Source organism: Odontesthes bonariensis, chromosome 11 (assembly GCF_027942865.1).
Source record: "Odontesthes bonariensis isolate fOdoBon6 chromosome 11, fOdoBon6.hap1, whole genome shotgun sequence".
Classification (NCBI taxonomy): domain Eukaryota; kingdom Metazoa; phylum Chordata; class Actinopteri; order Atheriniformes; family Atherinopsidae; genus Odontesthes; species Odontesthes bonariensis.
Genome location: NC_134516.1, coordinates 23,133,620 through 23,149,027, shown reverse-complemented (window position 1 = coordinate 23,149,027; position 15,408 = coordinate 23,133,620). Strand labels below are relative to the sequence as shown.

The following is a 15,408-nucleotide window of genomic DNA, read 5'->3' as shown; positions in this document are numbered from 1 at the left end:
GAGAAAGTTTGGTCAAAGCGCTCCTCATTACAAATAGGATAAAATATTTCCAAATGAACATATCTGTTTACATTTTTTCTAATACGTTTATTACATATTTCTATTTCTATTGTAAAGTACAGTAAGACTTAAGAGGTAAGAGGTAAAGTACAGTTCCCTAACCCTTAACTGAATGCAATTTGTTGGCAAAAATTCATTTTAGGCATTGAATTTTAGTTGTAGTTTACTGAATGACCAGAGGGGGCAGTGTTGTAATGAGTAAGTGCTTACTCTGCTGGATGTTAAAATAAAAGAAGAAAACAAACTGGGCAGTCTCTTCTATTAACAACACCGGACCAAAGCCTTTTACTTAAGGTAATTTATCCCGGCTGTCCTATGTTTTATAGAAGTTGGGGTGTTTTTTTTTTATAGTTATATTATGCTAAAATGTCGCTGCACTCTGTATCTCCATCTGTTCACAGCTGACTCGTTGTTATGGAGCGATGCTTTAGGTAGGAAAAGCACAAGAAAGCGCCCAACTAAGCTAATAGCTGCCCACTCCGGCTTAAGCTTGACGCGGTGCCTGACAAGACTGATAAAAATGTGTATAGTTTGTACATTGGTTTTAAAGGGGAGCTTTTGAATTAGATGATGCAGTTTTATTTCGCTGATAATGCTCGTGTTTTGGCTGGCTCCGATGGTGAGGACGCGACGCTAAACTTTACTCCAAATTTGAACCTTACTTGACCAATACAGGACATATCAAATAACACAATGACTCATAGACTTAGTCTAGTATTAAACATAGCCAGTTCTGTTCTTTTTAAGCGGAAATGTTCATATTTTGCCTAACAACGTTCATAAAAGGTACTGAATTTGGCAGCTGAACGACATATTCGTTTGTAAGCTGGGCTAGATTGAATTGACGTTTATTTCGTGTTAATGCCAGCCAGCACATGAAGCATTAGGCTAACCGTTTCATGATAATAGATCACTTCATCACTTGTGTGATTTATCATTGTGTGCTTTGACTGCATGCCATCCCTCACCCTGGTTATAGTGACTGTAACTGTAAGGGATGCTCCTATTTTAGTTGAAAAAACTCAGTTGATCCCGGCAGTTTTATGCTTCTGACATTTATATTTACAACCAAATTTTGTTTTTGCATGCATACATTTATATGTCTATACAGCCAGTCACTCGAGACTTATTTCTTTAGATTCTGGTCAGAAGATTGTAAGAAAGGGAGACATTTACCTTATTTTCACAGGAAAGACAAAACGGTGATCTTATAATCTGTTTTTCTTTTCTATCAACAACCATTTCTTCTCTTGTTTTTCATCTGAAGTGTCAGCAGGGATGGTCCTGCTCCTTGCTCCTCACCTCCACCAGCATCACCTACTTCTCCTAACATCCTCCCTTTCCCTCGCCACCCCCCTCCTGTGCCACCTACCTCTGCTTCACCTTCACCTCTGACTCCTCCTCCTCCTCATCAACAAGGAAGGAGGACTTTTGCAGGAGCCATGGTAGATGTCAGTAAATGGCCCCTGTTCTCGCTGCTAAGCAGCGAGCAACAAGCTACAGTCCGACAGGCTTGTGTTTTTGGAACCTCTGCTAATGAAGCCATATACATCACACATGGAAATGAGGTGAGCACCACTTGCTCGATATACCTGCATGTTGGTAGATGCTTTCACCTTTTAGAAGTCTTAAACTCATTTTGCTGTTCTGAAACTAATCTGTTTCATCTTTAGTTTCTTCTTTGTTGTCATTTTGTCTTTCAAATTGCTCTGTTGCATGATGTAATGACATGGATAGCATGCCACTATGGATAGGGTGTTCCTAAAACTATTGGTTTTTAAAGTGGTTGCATCGTGTATGCTGGTGTGAGCTGCTTAGTTCATTAAAACACTTTACTTAGAGCTGCGTAAACAAAAGCCAGAGATTTTCTTTGTGAAAGATTTGTACTTCCGTTGCTGATAATGGACTCAAAGTGCAATAGGACAACATCCTATTGCATGTGAATCGGTTATAAAGGCCCCTGGTTACTCGCCCTTTTATCTGTCTACTGTTAAGTAGTGTTTCAGTTTATGTTGCTTTTTTTCTCTTTTATTCCCAGATATTTGTGTTAGGGTTGAACTGCAGTGGCTGCCTTGGTACAGGAGACAGTGTGAGCATCATTGTTCCAAAGAAACTGGACTTCTTGCACGGAAAGAAGGTTTTCAGTCTGAGCTATGGCAGTGGACCCCACGTCCTGTTGTCTACAGATGGTGAGTTATTACACCTATTGGCTGTATTAAGCATTCAGTTTGTAAATCTTTCACTCGTAGCTGAACCCATTGTGTCCCTTACCATTAGCCCTAATACCATTTATTGTATGAAGAAATGTATGCGCAGCACATATTATCCCTGCACAAATACAAACCTGCATTGCAACTTGTCAGTATTACTTAATCGGTGTAGCCCTGTGCTTGTGTCCTGACAACTCGACGGTCCCATTGAGGGATGATGGAGAAACAGGGCGTGGCCGTTCTAAGATGTGGCAGAGAAGCAAATAATTTTTTTTGTGTTCAGTGTTGTGCATTTTCAGTTCAAGGAGACAGTGATCGATTGCACTAACTCAAGTTATTGCTAGTTTGATATTCAAAGAGCCTTAATTGATAACCCAATGTCTTATCCATGCTGTATGTTTGAGGTTTAAGATGAGCTGTAGGCAGATAATGGCAGATTTTTGTTTTTAGGCACTGTGGAATTTTTGTTTTAATTATTATACTTTTTTTTATTCAAAAGGGTTGATCGATCATTGATTGACGCCTCACTCTGTTTTCATTTATTTCACTTTTTCAAAGAAGAATGAATTGAAATTGATTTGCCAGACATGCAGTTTTTTTTACAGAAAACAGAGTATATTTGAATTTAGGTGAAGCTTTCTTTCTAAAACTGAAACTTTGTGGTTTGCCTTTCATTTATCACCCTTCTGTAGATTGTCGCAAAACATAAATTTGAGTCTTTATAGCTCAATAACATCTGATTTCATGTCATTAGGAGGAGGAATTTTCATTCTGAGTTTATAGGTACTGTTTAAGTGTGTGCAGTTAATCACCAACAAGAGGTGCTGGAAATGTTGAATGCTTAAAAAGTAATTGAATTTGACTTTTTAAAACAATGGTAGAACCCAGGCTAAAAAGGGATTACCTTTACTCAAACTCTCTGATTTATTGCAGATGGACAGCTGTTTGCGTGGGGCCACAATGGCTACAGCCAGCTGGGGAATGGCACGACATCCCAAGGGCTGTCCCCAGTGTTGATCACTTCTAACCTGCAGAACAAGAAAGTGGTCGAGGTGTCATGTGGCTCGCATCACTCCATGGCTCGTAGTGCGGACGGAGAGGTATGTATGTTCCTCTTTTGAGAGTTAATAAGACACTTGGTTTTAAAACGTGTATAGTTTATAGGTCTTTAAAACACATTTACTATTAAATTGAAACATCTTTGTATGTGTCAGTTTGTATTTTGTGTTTGGTTTGGACTTAAATACCCTGATCAGCCATCTCCCTCCCTGCTCGTTTCACACTGAGCAGCTTATTTTTAACCCAAAGGAATTAAGGCTTGTTAGGATGAGTGTTTGTCTGCTAAGCAGGGAGAGCTGTTACCATTTCAAATGTCACTTGCCATACAGTAGTGTGTATTAGTCCAGGCATACACATTATGATCAGTACATCATTGGTGTGGGCAGATGATGAGATGTCACAGCAGCCCAAAAAATAAAATATGGATAAGTTTGTCCTGATTGTGGCTTTTGTAAGGATTGTAAAGAGTTCTGCTTTAAGCACGACATGGACCTCTTTTTTTTCTTTGTTTTTGTTTTGATACCCACTCACATTTGAAATATTTGTAAATCTACTTGAATAGATGGATAGATTTGAATCCATAACGATTGTGGAAGATATTTCTGTATATTTTCTCACTACATTGCCATCCACCCTGTAGGTGTTTGCGTGGGGTTATAATAACTGTGGTCAGGTGGGTTCAGGCTCTACAGCCAACCAGCCCTACCCCAGGAGAGTCACCGGCTGCCTGCAGGGCAAGCACGCAGTGGGCATCACGTGCGGTCAGACCTCCTCCATGGCTCTGATTGACAATGGAGAGGTAAAGATGACATTTTTACTCTCACGAGCCCAGCTCAAAGTCTGAATTTATCACAGTAAATGGTGTGTTTTTGTTTGTTCAGGTTTACGGCTGGGGCTATAATGGAAACGGGCAACTGGGTCTTGGCAACAATGGAAATCAGATGACTCCTTGCCGCCTTGCCACACTCCAAGGGCTGTGCATTCAACAGGTGGATTAAAATAATGGCCTTTTGCATATTTCATTTTACAGACTCGCCAGATCATTCTTAGGAATGCAGTGGTTGGTGTTTATTAGAAAAACTATCTACACCAGTGATACTCACAATTTTTTTTCACAAGAGCCACATTGGCAGAGCAAAATCAAGGGAAGAGCCACTTTTACGACAACATACTAAAGTCCCCTTTTGCAAATATGCATTTCTACATATAAAACATCCCACAAAAAAAGACACGACACAGCCAATACATTTTCAATTAAGACCGTATTTACCTTAATACTGGGATGAGCGGAAGCTGGCATGCATGTCCATGACTTTCTTCATGTTGTATTTGTAGTTTGTTGTTGTAATCATAGTGAGACATTCAGGATGAGCATGGTTTTTGTGCTGGTTTTTGCCCTTTTTTTATTAAAAACCGATCCATTGTGCCTGCATCTCGCGCCGGCTAAAGGAGCTAGCGTGCACTGCAGTCAAGTGTGACGGACGGTGGTTTAAGCGGGCTGCGTTGCCAGGTTTAACAGAGCCCCCTTTAGGAAACACCATTAAGCCTTAATTAAAACTTAAAAAAAATACTTAATACTACAAAAACGCAAACTTAATAAAAATACTTAATACTGTGCAGTACTCGCTGTATGTTATTTGAAAAAATGTATCGTTATTGTTACCATATTGTTATAAGCTACTATGCGAGTGCGAGCCGCCAATTAAAGCTTGAGGAGCCGCATGTGGCTCGCGAGCCGCGCAATGAGTATCTCTGATCTAGTGGTTGAAATGAATGGGATTGAATGGTTGCCTCATTCTCTGCTTTCCAGATTGTGTCGGGATACGGACACTGCCTGGCGCTAACAGATGAAGGTCTGCTGTATGCCTGGGGAGCTAATACCTATGGTCAACTTGGAACTGGCAACAAGAGCAACCACCTCAGTCCTGTGCAAATCATGGCTGACAAAGACAGGTATAGTGGAGATGAGAGGCTCTTGTGTTTGGTGACATACAAGGTTCTCCCCCGTCCCGTTCAGATTCAACCCTTCTGTTTCCTGCTCTCACTTCCTCTCTCTGTACTTCACATCCTGCCGCTGGTCGTAAGTTGTTGTCATTGGGCTCAAGACGTTTTATTAACGGTGACTACAGGCCAGATACTGCCTCGGCAGAGCACTGTTCACTCCAGTGTGTCGAGGTTTTGCATTGGCTCAAAGCAAAAATGCAGTAGTATCTGCAATGTGTTTCAATATGTACTTGATGAAATAAAATGATCCACATATTAACACGTGTTTCACTCAGCAGGGTTGTAGAGGTTGCCGCATGCCATTCAACACATACCTCAGCAGCCAAGACTCAAAGCGGGGAGGTATACGTGTGTTTGTTTTTTTTAATATATATATATTTTTGCAGTATTTCCAAATATTTAATCAAAACTGAATGATAAATGGGGCTCCTGCTTTCGACCTGGGATCTTGAACCAGTCAGCTCATTCAGGATACTGTTCTTACAAACAACCAGTTTTTGTATTTGGCTCGTCGTTTTCTCCTTTTTGCACAGTGGTGTACTTAACTTCCAAATATCAAAATTATTATCTGTTTAATACAAAATCTTGACTCTGAAACTAAAAGATTGTTTTCCCTTTGTGACATGACAAAAGTGTCTTCATGAAAACAAATGGATCATTAGCTCTTGCCAGTCTGTGCCTCTCAAATGTGACCGTGCTTGATGGAATACTCATCTTTTAGGTGTACATGTGGGGTCAGTGTCGGGGTCAATCCATCGTTGTGCCCCACCTCACACAATTCACCGACACTGATGACGTCTTCGCCTGCTTCGCCACTCCTTCCGTGACGTGGCGCTTGATATCTTTGGGTGAGAGAAAGTGAGGATGTCACCCCCTAGCAGAATGAGGAAAATCAGTGAAATAGTGCACCATTATTGTAAGTGTTACAGCAATATTAATTAGTAACTTCAGTGGTGAAAGCTCAAGGATTTGCTGCATTCTGCTTCATTCTAGATCAAGACGATTTCATGACTGTTACCGAGGCTCTCAGGAAAGAGTTTGACAGCCCAGAAACATCCGACCTCAAGTTCAGCGTCGAAGGCAAATGTATTCACGTTCACAAAGCTGTGCTGAAGATCAGGTGTGTGTGTGTATGTTTTTCTCAGTGTATGTTATTAAGAACTTTTTACAAGTAAAATTTGTTGAAGCTGCTGTTTTTTCTGTCCACATTTTATTTTATTTTTTTTAAATTGACACTGTTCAATCATACAGTAGCTCTTGCCAAAATAATTTTGATGTTCTACGCAGCTTTTGACATTTTTTGGTTTTCTCAGTGTCGTATGCAACTTGAATTGTGTATTTTGAACGAGCAGGTGCGAGCATTTCCGCTCAATGTTTCGCTCCCAGTGGGTAGAGGACCAGCAGGAAGTGATCGAGATCGGCCAGTTTTCGTACCCAGTCTACAGAGCCTTCCTGCAGTTTCTGTACACGGACACTATCGACCTTCCACCTGAGGATGCCATCGGTTAGTATGCATGCATTTCTTTTACATGCTGTGATCTCTTTAATCAGAATATACGGAGGTGTGTTTGTCTTCCTTTGATATGTCTTTATGTGTTGGCTGCAGGCTTGTTGGACTTGGCCACCTCCTACTGTGAAAACCGCCTGAAACGTTTGTGTCAGCAGATCATCAAGAGAGGAATCACGGTGGAAAATGCCTTTACCCTGCTGTGTGCTGCCATACGATATGATGCAGAGGTACCGTTGTACAATCACACTCTCCACTCTTGCCACGGTTAAGATTTAAGTTTTTTTCTGCTAGTTTATCTTGGTCTCATATAGGCTGAATGCAGTGTATGCATCCGTCACCCTTTCATGCCCCCATACAGTTGTCACTTGTTCACAGAAGTGCTTCTCTTGGCAACGTTTTTGTGACCTCTGGTGTGTATGCAGTGAACTGCACGAGCAATATAATATTCTCCTCTTTATTAAAAACTGTGCCCATGTTGCACAGCTTTATTTGCTTTATATCTGACAGGATGTCAGATATGTCCTGTTGAATTTTCATTGTACTCTGATGCTTTTTGACATTTTTGTCTTTCCAGGACCTTGAGAAGTTCTGTTTCAGGTTTTGCGTAAACCATCTGACTCAGGTGACCCAGACGGCAGCCTTCTGGCAAATAGACGGAGCGATGCTCAAGGAGTTTATCGGCCGAGCCAGCCGCTACGGAGCCTTCAAGAACTGAGTTGTGCTCTTACTTTTCCTGCAATTCAGACTCGAGTGGAGGAAGTTGTGCTTCAACTTTAGCAGCAGAATGCATCATTGTTGCAAAAAATGGTCACATTCCTACTGATCCAGCCCATGACAAAAGGGGATCCCCTCTTTTGGAATGCGTTTGTATACCTACTAAAGCACATGGCATGCTGCGCAAGGTTGTTAAACTGCAACTGAAGCTGCATTGTCTGTGGTTGTAAAATCAGCACTTTGGTCGATGTTCGTGGAGCCCCTCTGCAAATTCGCGGCCCATTTTTGTCAGATGAATTTACAAAGCTTTATGTGTTTTTTTTTAGTTTAGTTTTTCTATACCAGTTCTTACATTCCTCCTTCACTTTATTACAAAGTGGGATGCACCAAAAAGCTGGGAGAGCACTAGTCTGTGTCTTTGATTGGAAACTGAAGGCGATGAAAATGTAACTGATGCACACTGGTCAAGTACCACTGGACTAAAATGCACCTTCTGTGTTGCTTTTCTTTTGAAAATGCAGTTTTTGAGTTTGCAGGTCTTTGATGAGCCATTGCATTTAATTTATCTCTTTAAGCTGTTGAATTTATAAAGAGGATATGCATCACTTAAAGGCTTCATGATGTACCCAATGACCCATAGCCTATGCGGCGCTGCAGTTGTGACTGTAACTGTAACTGTTCTATTAAGTTTGGTAGTTCAGAACTGTTTTTGGATATTCTCATTTTCATTCGTATCTTTTGATGAGATTCCTCTGCCTTGCTTCTGCTCTGTGGCAGTTCTTTTATATATATATATATATATATATATATATATATGCTTGCTCTGTTCAGTAAAACAAATGGAAGCACAGATGAGGAAACTGACTCAAAGGATGTTGCACAAGAAATGTTTCAAAAAGCTGCAGTTTGAGGTGCTGTTACATGACATACTCTTTCTTCCCATTTCAAGTGAATAAGTTGTAAAAATGTATGTAAGACATGTTATATTATTGATTCTTTGTTTTTGTTTTTTTTTCCTTAAAAAAAAAAAAACACCTAAAACTTTTTCACATGTGTTAATTCCATTGTGACGATTGCAAACAAGCAAATAGTGTAGCAAGATTGGAAAGTTGATTCAAAACTCCCATTAGGTCCTTGCTTTGACTCTGCTGCATCACTGGGTGTGATTGGAAAACATTTTTATTGGCCAGGTCATCTGCAGTACATGTGGTGAAGTCTGTTTCGGTTTCCTGAGTTAGGTTTCCTTTTCTTGGTGCACCCTAATGCTTGAGAGTGGGACTTTCGTTTATTATAAAAGCAGCGTCATTCAGCTTAGGAAAAAGAAAAAGAGAAGGCAGTATAGGTTTGCAGTTTTCCTCAGATTTTAAAAAGAAAACAAGGACATGAAAATTGTAATAATTGTTTTCTGCACTGTATTAGGATCATTTTGTTATGCTTTTAAAAAAAGGTTTTCTTTACTTTGGAGTAGTTTATAAAGCTGATGGTTGCCTGTTAACATGCACATGGTAACTTATAACGCTTTAATATTGGGATTTGTTTTACACATCCTCAGCTGTTACATACTTGTAATTATGATTTTTTTTTTTTTTTTTTTTTTCTTATTAGGATGTTGGTCTCAAGGAAATTTATAAAATGAAAGTATGCTTTGTTTACATTGGATGCAAATGTTATTTTTTGAATGATTATTCTTCTGTATTATATTTAGTGTTTTGTGCTGAATAATATATATATATATATATATATATAAATATAAAAAAAAAAAAGCCCATAAAAAGCAACGGTTTCATTTTCATTTAAGCGGTCATCTCTCTACTGGACAACTGACCACGCCCTCCAGTGACGTCATACGGGAGATATTTGCGGAAATGATCCTGAACTGTTAAGTTAGCGCTCGTTAGCCCGGTCTGACACGGAAGTGTAGCAAATTGTATTGAAAAAAACTTTTGACATTACATGGGCAAGACACTTGTACCTGAATTAAAAAATATTTCAGTTTTTTTTTTTTTTATTTGACTTTAGAAACGTGGCTCATAAATTAGCCCTAAGCTCACGCGGTACTGTCCTGTAGCTAAACATTGGCAACAAGCACTTGTTGACACCACATCTACAAGTAGGCCTACTCCTAGCAAATAACGTAACGTGTAAAGATCTTTTTACACTTTCCCTAATGATTGGGACACGTCGTTACTGTTTAAACAATAACAATACATGTATATTTGTTAAAAGTAATTCAATTGTGTCTTATTTGACGCCTTTATTTTGAAAGCAATAACCGGGGAAGTCGTTATCCTACCAACTTAACACTAAGCCGGGTCAATATTTATTCTCCTTGAGCTACGTTTATCGTCCAACCCTTACATTTAGACGCTGGGACGATACGTATGTCAATTTTTAACTGGTGGGCTGAATGGAAGATAGTGAGAAATGGGACCGGGCCGGACCGGGCCAGTCCAGGCCGTGCAAGGAAACGAGAGACAGCAGCACCCAGACTGACAGCAAAATACAAGGTGAGCCAGATGGAGGAGTATGTCATGTTTTCACCTCTGTCTTGTGATGCCACCGAACAGCTGATTAATTAGAAATATGTGGGGGGTGATACAGAAGCGACAGTGCATATTGGTACTTACTACAGTTTACACCTAATTATGTTTTTGCGTGAGCAGTGCTGAGGATGTTTTCATGCATAAAGCATAAGTAATTGCTGCGGTTGGGGGTTAATTTTGCCGTCATAAAAAATGAAAGGCTGCTTGTTGAAAATGATGCGTTAAATGGAAAAGAGTCTGATTTTGCTGCTGTGATTCAATACATTATTACTTTAGTTATAAGGCACTGAAGCTGCCTAGAGTGACTTCTGAGAAGTGAGATCCAGTCACTGCTCACCTTAACACTCAAGCAATACCATACCAACTTTATTTATAAAGCACTTTATACACCCACAGGACCAAAGTGCTATGCTTCTCCCATCAGCCAGCAGAGCTTTGGACTCTGACTCTTCGTTCACTCGTTGTCTCTGTTGCATCTTTTCCCAGGTCATGGCCCCAGGTTATCAAAGGTAAATCTGTTCACTTTGTTGAGCTTGTGGATGGAGTTGTTCCCTCAGGAGAATCATGAAGAGGATGACGATAGCCAGGTCAGTATAAAAGATGACTTCATGTATCAGACATTGTGCATACAATACAGTGAATTGTTGCAGGCTCTGTTTCCACACCTGTCCACGCTCCCTGTGAGGTAAAAGTTCTCAATCTGCCTTGGTTTCAGATCCGGGCGGTGGGTCTGGTGGTGGTGCGGGAAGGCAAGGTGGTGGGCCTCCATTGTTCAGGAGCTGAGCTCCACGCAGGACAAACGGCTATCATCCAACATGGGGTCCGCCTGGCAGACTGTCAGCTCTACTTCTCGAGGAGACCTTGTGCAACTTGCCTTAAAATGATCATCAACGGTGGGGAGAGATGAGACTTATTTTAACATTTTAAGAAAGTGAGAATCAATCCTTCTAAACAGATAGGATGAGCATGTTACTTTGTGACACTGTAATGATCAACCAAACATGAGATGATGTTGTTTTATTGACTCATTAGGACGGTGGGAGTATTTTATAGCTTCCATATGTGTGTGTGTGTTGCTCAGGTAATTCATACTGTTGTAAACTGCAGGAACGTTTTTGTCATGCTCACTTTTTATCAGGTGTTAAAGTACATGAGCAACAAACTGAACTTTGGAATTGTGCCTCTGACTTTGGAATGAGACTGAATGGCTGTTGTTTGCTCTCATTCAGCTGGAGTCAGTCAGATCTCCTTCTGGCCCGGAGCCCCCGAGATCAGCATGCTGAAGCCCACGTTGACAAACCGTCCAAACTCCCACAGCCCGCCTCACTCCATCACAGAAGAAGCGGCGCTGGACGCTATTGCAACAGAAAAGCTGAAATCTAACAGCCGTCCTCACATCTTTGTGCAACTGCAGCCGCTGGCGCCTGGCCTGGGCCAGTTTGTGTACGAGACTTCTAGAGATTGTGATTTCATGGAGAGAATGGTTTCTTATGACCCGGGACTGAACCGAGAGGAACTCTTCAACAGGTACTCCACTGTACCTGCATATCTTTGTACTTTCAGATAACTGTGAGAGTACTTAAGTAGGTGCTCGTGAGCATTAAATACAACTAGATTTAAGGTGGATCTTGCAACTTCACCGCTAGATCCTAAATCCTAAACATTACTTCTTACAATTACTTGTCTGTTGTATGCGTATACAGATGAGGACTTCTGTGATGTTTCTTTTTAAGTGGTTATTGCTTTCTTAATAATTCCTGGGTGTAGATTTTGTCCCATTTTGAGACAAACGGGATATTGTGTATTTATGCTTTGCAGAGAACGCGGAAGACACCTGAGAGATTTCTCCAGGCGGTTCCTGGTCAGAACGTGTCAGCAGCACAAGGACATTTTGATCCCAATGGGCCTGGAGAATTTCTGTGTGGAGCCTTACTTCTCCAACCTGAGACACAACATGAGGGAGCTGGTGGAGGTTCTGGCTGCAGTGGCTGCTGGGGTTCCACAGAGAAACTGTGGTTTCTACAGGTTCATTTCTTTTCCATGTAAATGTGAATGTACTGCAACCACAGTTATTTGTTGCTGATTATGTTGTCTCTGTGATCCAGGGAACAGCTGGCAACCTCACTGCCTCCTCATCACGAGGAAGTGTCCCAAGAGGTGGCTCGCCACTGCGTCACCCAGGCCAGGCTGCTGGCCTATAGGACAGGTGCGTTTGGACTAGAGCTGAATGTAGCAGAGCAGATCATATTCTGATGAATATCAGAGGGAACAATACGGGATCAAACACTTCAAGATGTACCTATCTAAGCTGAAAAATAAGCTATGATTTAAAAATGAGTCAAATCTACGACGATGCAAAAACACAATTGAATTATTTCAACCAGATAGAGTAAATAATGAGCCATAATGTGTTCATCGCGTTGGGCAGAGGTTGCCTGTTTAGTTTTTGTTAGCTTGTATGAAGGTCCTATTAATGTTAAGATTAGATTATGTCACTGTGAAATGATAAAAATAATTACTACAAGATTAAAAGAACCGAAGTCAGCATTTAATAGCTTTGCGTGAATATCCGCAGAAGGCAACAGACGCATGCCTGTAGGATGTTTTCCTGAGTGATAGGCTTACAGTTGAAACCAGAAGTTAACATACAAAGACACAAAATGATATATGTGTGTGTGTATATATATATATATATATATATACACACACCTCTGATATTAAATAGTAAACGTTTGGTTTCAACTGTAAATGACACAATAATTTTGAGCAGCAGTCACCTGCAAAGCTGTCATTTTCATTCCAGAGGACCCAAAGGTGGGAGTGGGTGCTGTGATCTGGGCCAAAGGAAAGTTGGTAAGCTTGCCTTTCTTGCCTTTGAATTGATTTGAAAAAGAATAACATTTTGTTCCTCGTTCAGATAAGACGTTACCCTCTGTGTGAGGGTTTCAGAGGGGCTAAATGAACAAATATGATATCTTCCTCTTGCAGATGGGATTAAATAGATTCAACTCTGGCTGACTGTATTAACGAACTGACGTTTTCTGTTTGGTGTGTGTGGGTGGGTGGATACAGTGGGATGTTTGTGCTAACAGTTTGTGACAAATCCCCAGTTATTTTCCTTGATATGATGGTTCTAACTAAAAATTAGAATTATTGCCACCTCCTTCATTAATAGGGTGAGCTGGCATGCTGCCCTTTAATGTTCCTCATTTTCCAATCCAAAAAAAACAATCATTGTTTTAGGTGCAACATTTGTTCAGCAAACCTTTATTTAAAGCTACATCCAAGACACTGTTGGATTTTTGCCACTGTTGATGAAGGGCTTTGAACTGCTCTCTTGTCCCAGGCTGGCTGTAGTGGAACTGGGTGCCTGCATCTGGTGGGCTGCGGGTTCAACGCTTACCCTGCAGGCTCAAAATATGCAGAATACCCCCAAATGGACAACAAGCAGGAGGACCGTCAGAGACGCAAATACAGATACATCGTCCACGCAGAACAGAACGCCCTCACCTTCAGGTCAGAGCCTGCTCATTTACACGTTCCAAGCATGGCAGCGATGTAAAGACACCCGCGCTGTACATAAATGTTCCTCGTGATGCTTTTAGGATGCGAGACATCAAACCGGAGGAGGCCACCATGCTGTTTGTAACCAAATGTCCGTGTGACGAGTGTGTCCCTCTGATCAGAGGGGCTGGAATCACACACATCTACACCTCAGACCAGGACAGGGACAAGGATAAGGGGGACATTTCCTACCTGAGATTCAGCAGCCTGAAAGACATCAGCAAGTTCATAGTAAGTGCACGTTATTTTCCGTCTTGTTTTTTTTGTGTAGAAATTCGTCTCTGGTGCGCTGGCTTTGGGATGTCTTTCTGCTGATGCATTTAAAGAAAACGGATTAGACTTAGATATGTCCAAAGGTTTCTCTACATTGACATTTTTCTTCTCACAGTGGCAAAGGAGCCCCCCAGCTTCCTCAGTGCCTTCTCCTCACCTTGGCAGTAAGTTGCACTTTGTTATCCTTCATGTGCCGTTCAAAATGTCACAAAAGATTCCACCATTCTGAATCCTGGGCTCTGTTTAGAGGGGTATCACATGACCAACACACGGCAAGATGAGACCCATGTTGGCACAGATCAAATATGAAGTGGGGTTTTATATTTGTTAGAGGTAAAAAGTGTAACCTCGTCTTTTTTTGTTGCAGATGGATGCGTTGGGAAGCGCAGCAGGCTGACTGAGCAGGAGAGCTACAGAAACAAAAAGCTGTGCAGCGACTCGCCTTCTGTCAGCTGTTGATGGATGAACGGACAAATCCATATATGGGGGAAGAAAAACAAAAACAACACCAGAGAAACATCTTTTTAGTTGCTGCACCGCAGATTCGATTTTTTTCACATCTGCACCGCAGCGAAATGTTATTTATTTCTGCCCCGATTATCGAATCTCTGCCACAAGTGATGTCACTAATCGGTGTCTTTTACAAGTTCATTTATATCTGCACGTGGGTTGGAGAGACAAGACGGCACGTTTTAAAGGGAAACCTCTAAGAAAGGATCAAGGGTAAAAAAAAAAAGCATGGACAATTAAAAAAATAAGGAGTTATGGCAAAGAAATAGGGATATAACAATATATTTAAAGTAGTGATATTAGCTGTAATATATAGATGTTGGTTTTATTTTTCTATCGAAATAAGGACCAGTTGGACTTAACATACTGGAAGTATTGTCTGGTGAGAGACTTCCAGCTGCCACTTGAATGGTGCAGTATCTCTGGATTATTTTATTTGTATTTTGCAGGTTGTTGCTGTGAGAATATTTGAAGGTCAAGTCTTTGGGACTGTAGAAGTATACAACTGTATTAACGCAAAAATTGCACTTAACTAAAGTAAAATGGGATGTTTACTTCTCGGGCTTGGAAGAAAGGAAATCCTTTTCCCTCGGTTTAGATGAAGAAACCTTTATTATGAAGACGGAACGTTGTCGCTGACGGTGACGCAAAGATGGAAGTTACCCGTAATCACAAGCTCAGATAAACAGAAATGCTCCATATAGCAGCTCACAAAAAGAAAAGATTTATCCATAATGATGAGGAATTAACTTCCAGCTTTGATTTTTCTATAAATCATCTGTTCAGTTTGCCTTTTGTATGTATTTTTTCCTGTTGTTGCAACAAGATGTAAAAACAGTCCTGTAACTGTAACAGAAAAACAATGCAAGAAAAACAAGGGGGTGGGGTTTTTCTTCTTCTTCTTCTTCTTTTTTTAAATAAAAAAACTGAATCTGTATTAGTACATGAGCGGTCTGTAAAC

The 15,408-nt window shown here is 40.8% G+C and overlaps 2 protein-coding genes across 3 annotated transcripts; both read left to right on the top strand.

Annotated features, from left to right (window-relative positions):
* The first annotated feature begins 299 nt into the window (after positions 1–299).
* Positions 300–9,293, top strand: rcbtb1 (regulator of chromosome condensation (RCC1) and BTB (POZ) domain containing protein 1). 2 transcript variants are annotated; one of them, XM_075477990.1, is made up of 14 exons: positions 300–354; positions 462–491; positions 1,328–1,628; positions 2,099–2,249; positions 3,204–3,370; positions 3,970–4,128; positions 4,211–4,318; positions 5,140–5,282; positions 5,609–5,675; positions 6,055–6,181; positions 6,327–6,453; positions 6,686–6,837; positions 6,940–7,070; positions 7,418–9,293. In XM_075477990.1, the coding sequence occupies exons 2-14, from the start codon at positions 475–477 to the stop codon at positions 7,556–7,558; spliced, it is 1,791 nt and encodes a 596-aa protein (XP_075334105.1). In that variant the 5' UTR covers positions 300–354; positions 462–474; the 3' UTR covers positions 7,559–9,293. The 2 variants fall into 2 exon arrangements, with proteins under 2 accessions (XP_075334105.1, XP_075334106.1); XM_075477991.1 differs by having other exon boundaries at positions 5,612–5,675; positions 7,418–9,292.
* Positions 9,294–9,846: 553 nt separating this feature from the next.
* On the top strand, positions 9,847–15,382 carry cdadc1 (cytidine and dCMP deaminase domain containing 1). Its single transcript, XM_075477988.1, has 11 exons — positions 9,847–10,064; positions 10,587–10,687; positions 10,816–10,993; positions 11,330–11,627; positions 11,919–12,125; positions 12,206–12,306; positions 12,904–12,953; positions 13,447–13,616; positions 13,706–13,895; positions 14,053–14,101; positions 14,305–15,382. Exons 1-11 carry the CDS (start codon positions 9,965–9,967, stop codon positions 14,394–14,396), a joined length of 1,536 nt encoding a protein of 511 aa, XP_075334103.1. The 5' UTR covers positions 9,847–9,964; the 3' UTR covers positions 14,397–15,382.
* Positions 15,383–15,408: the final 26 nt, after the last annotated feature.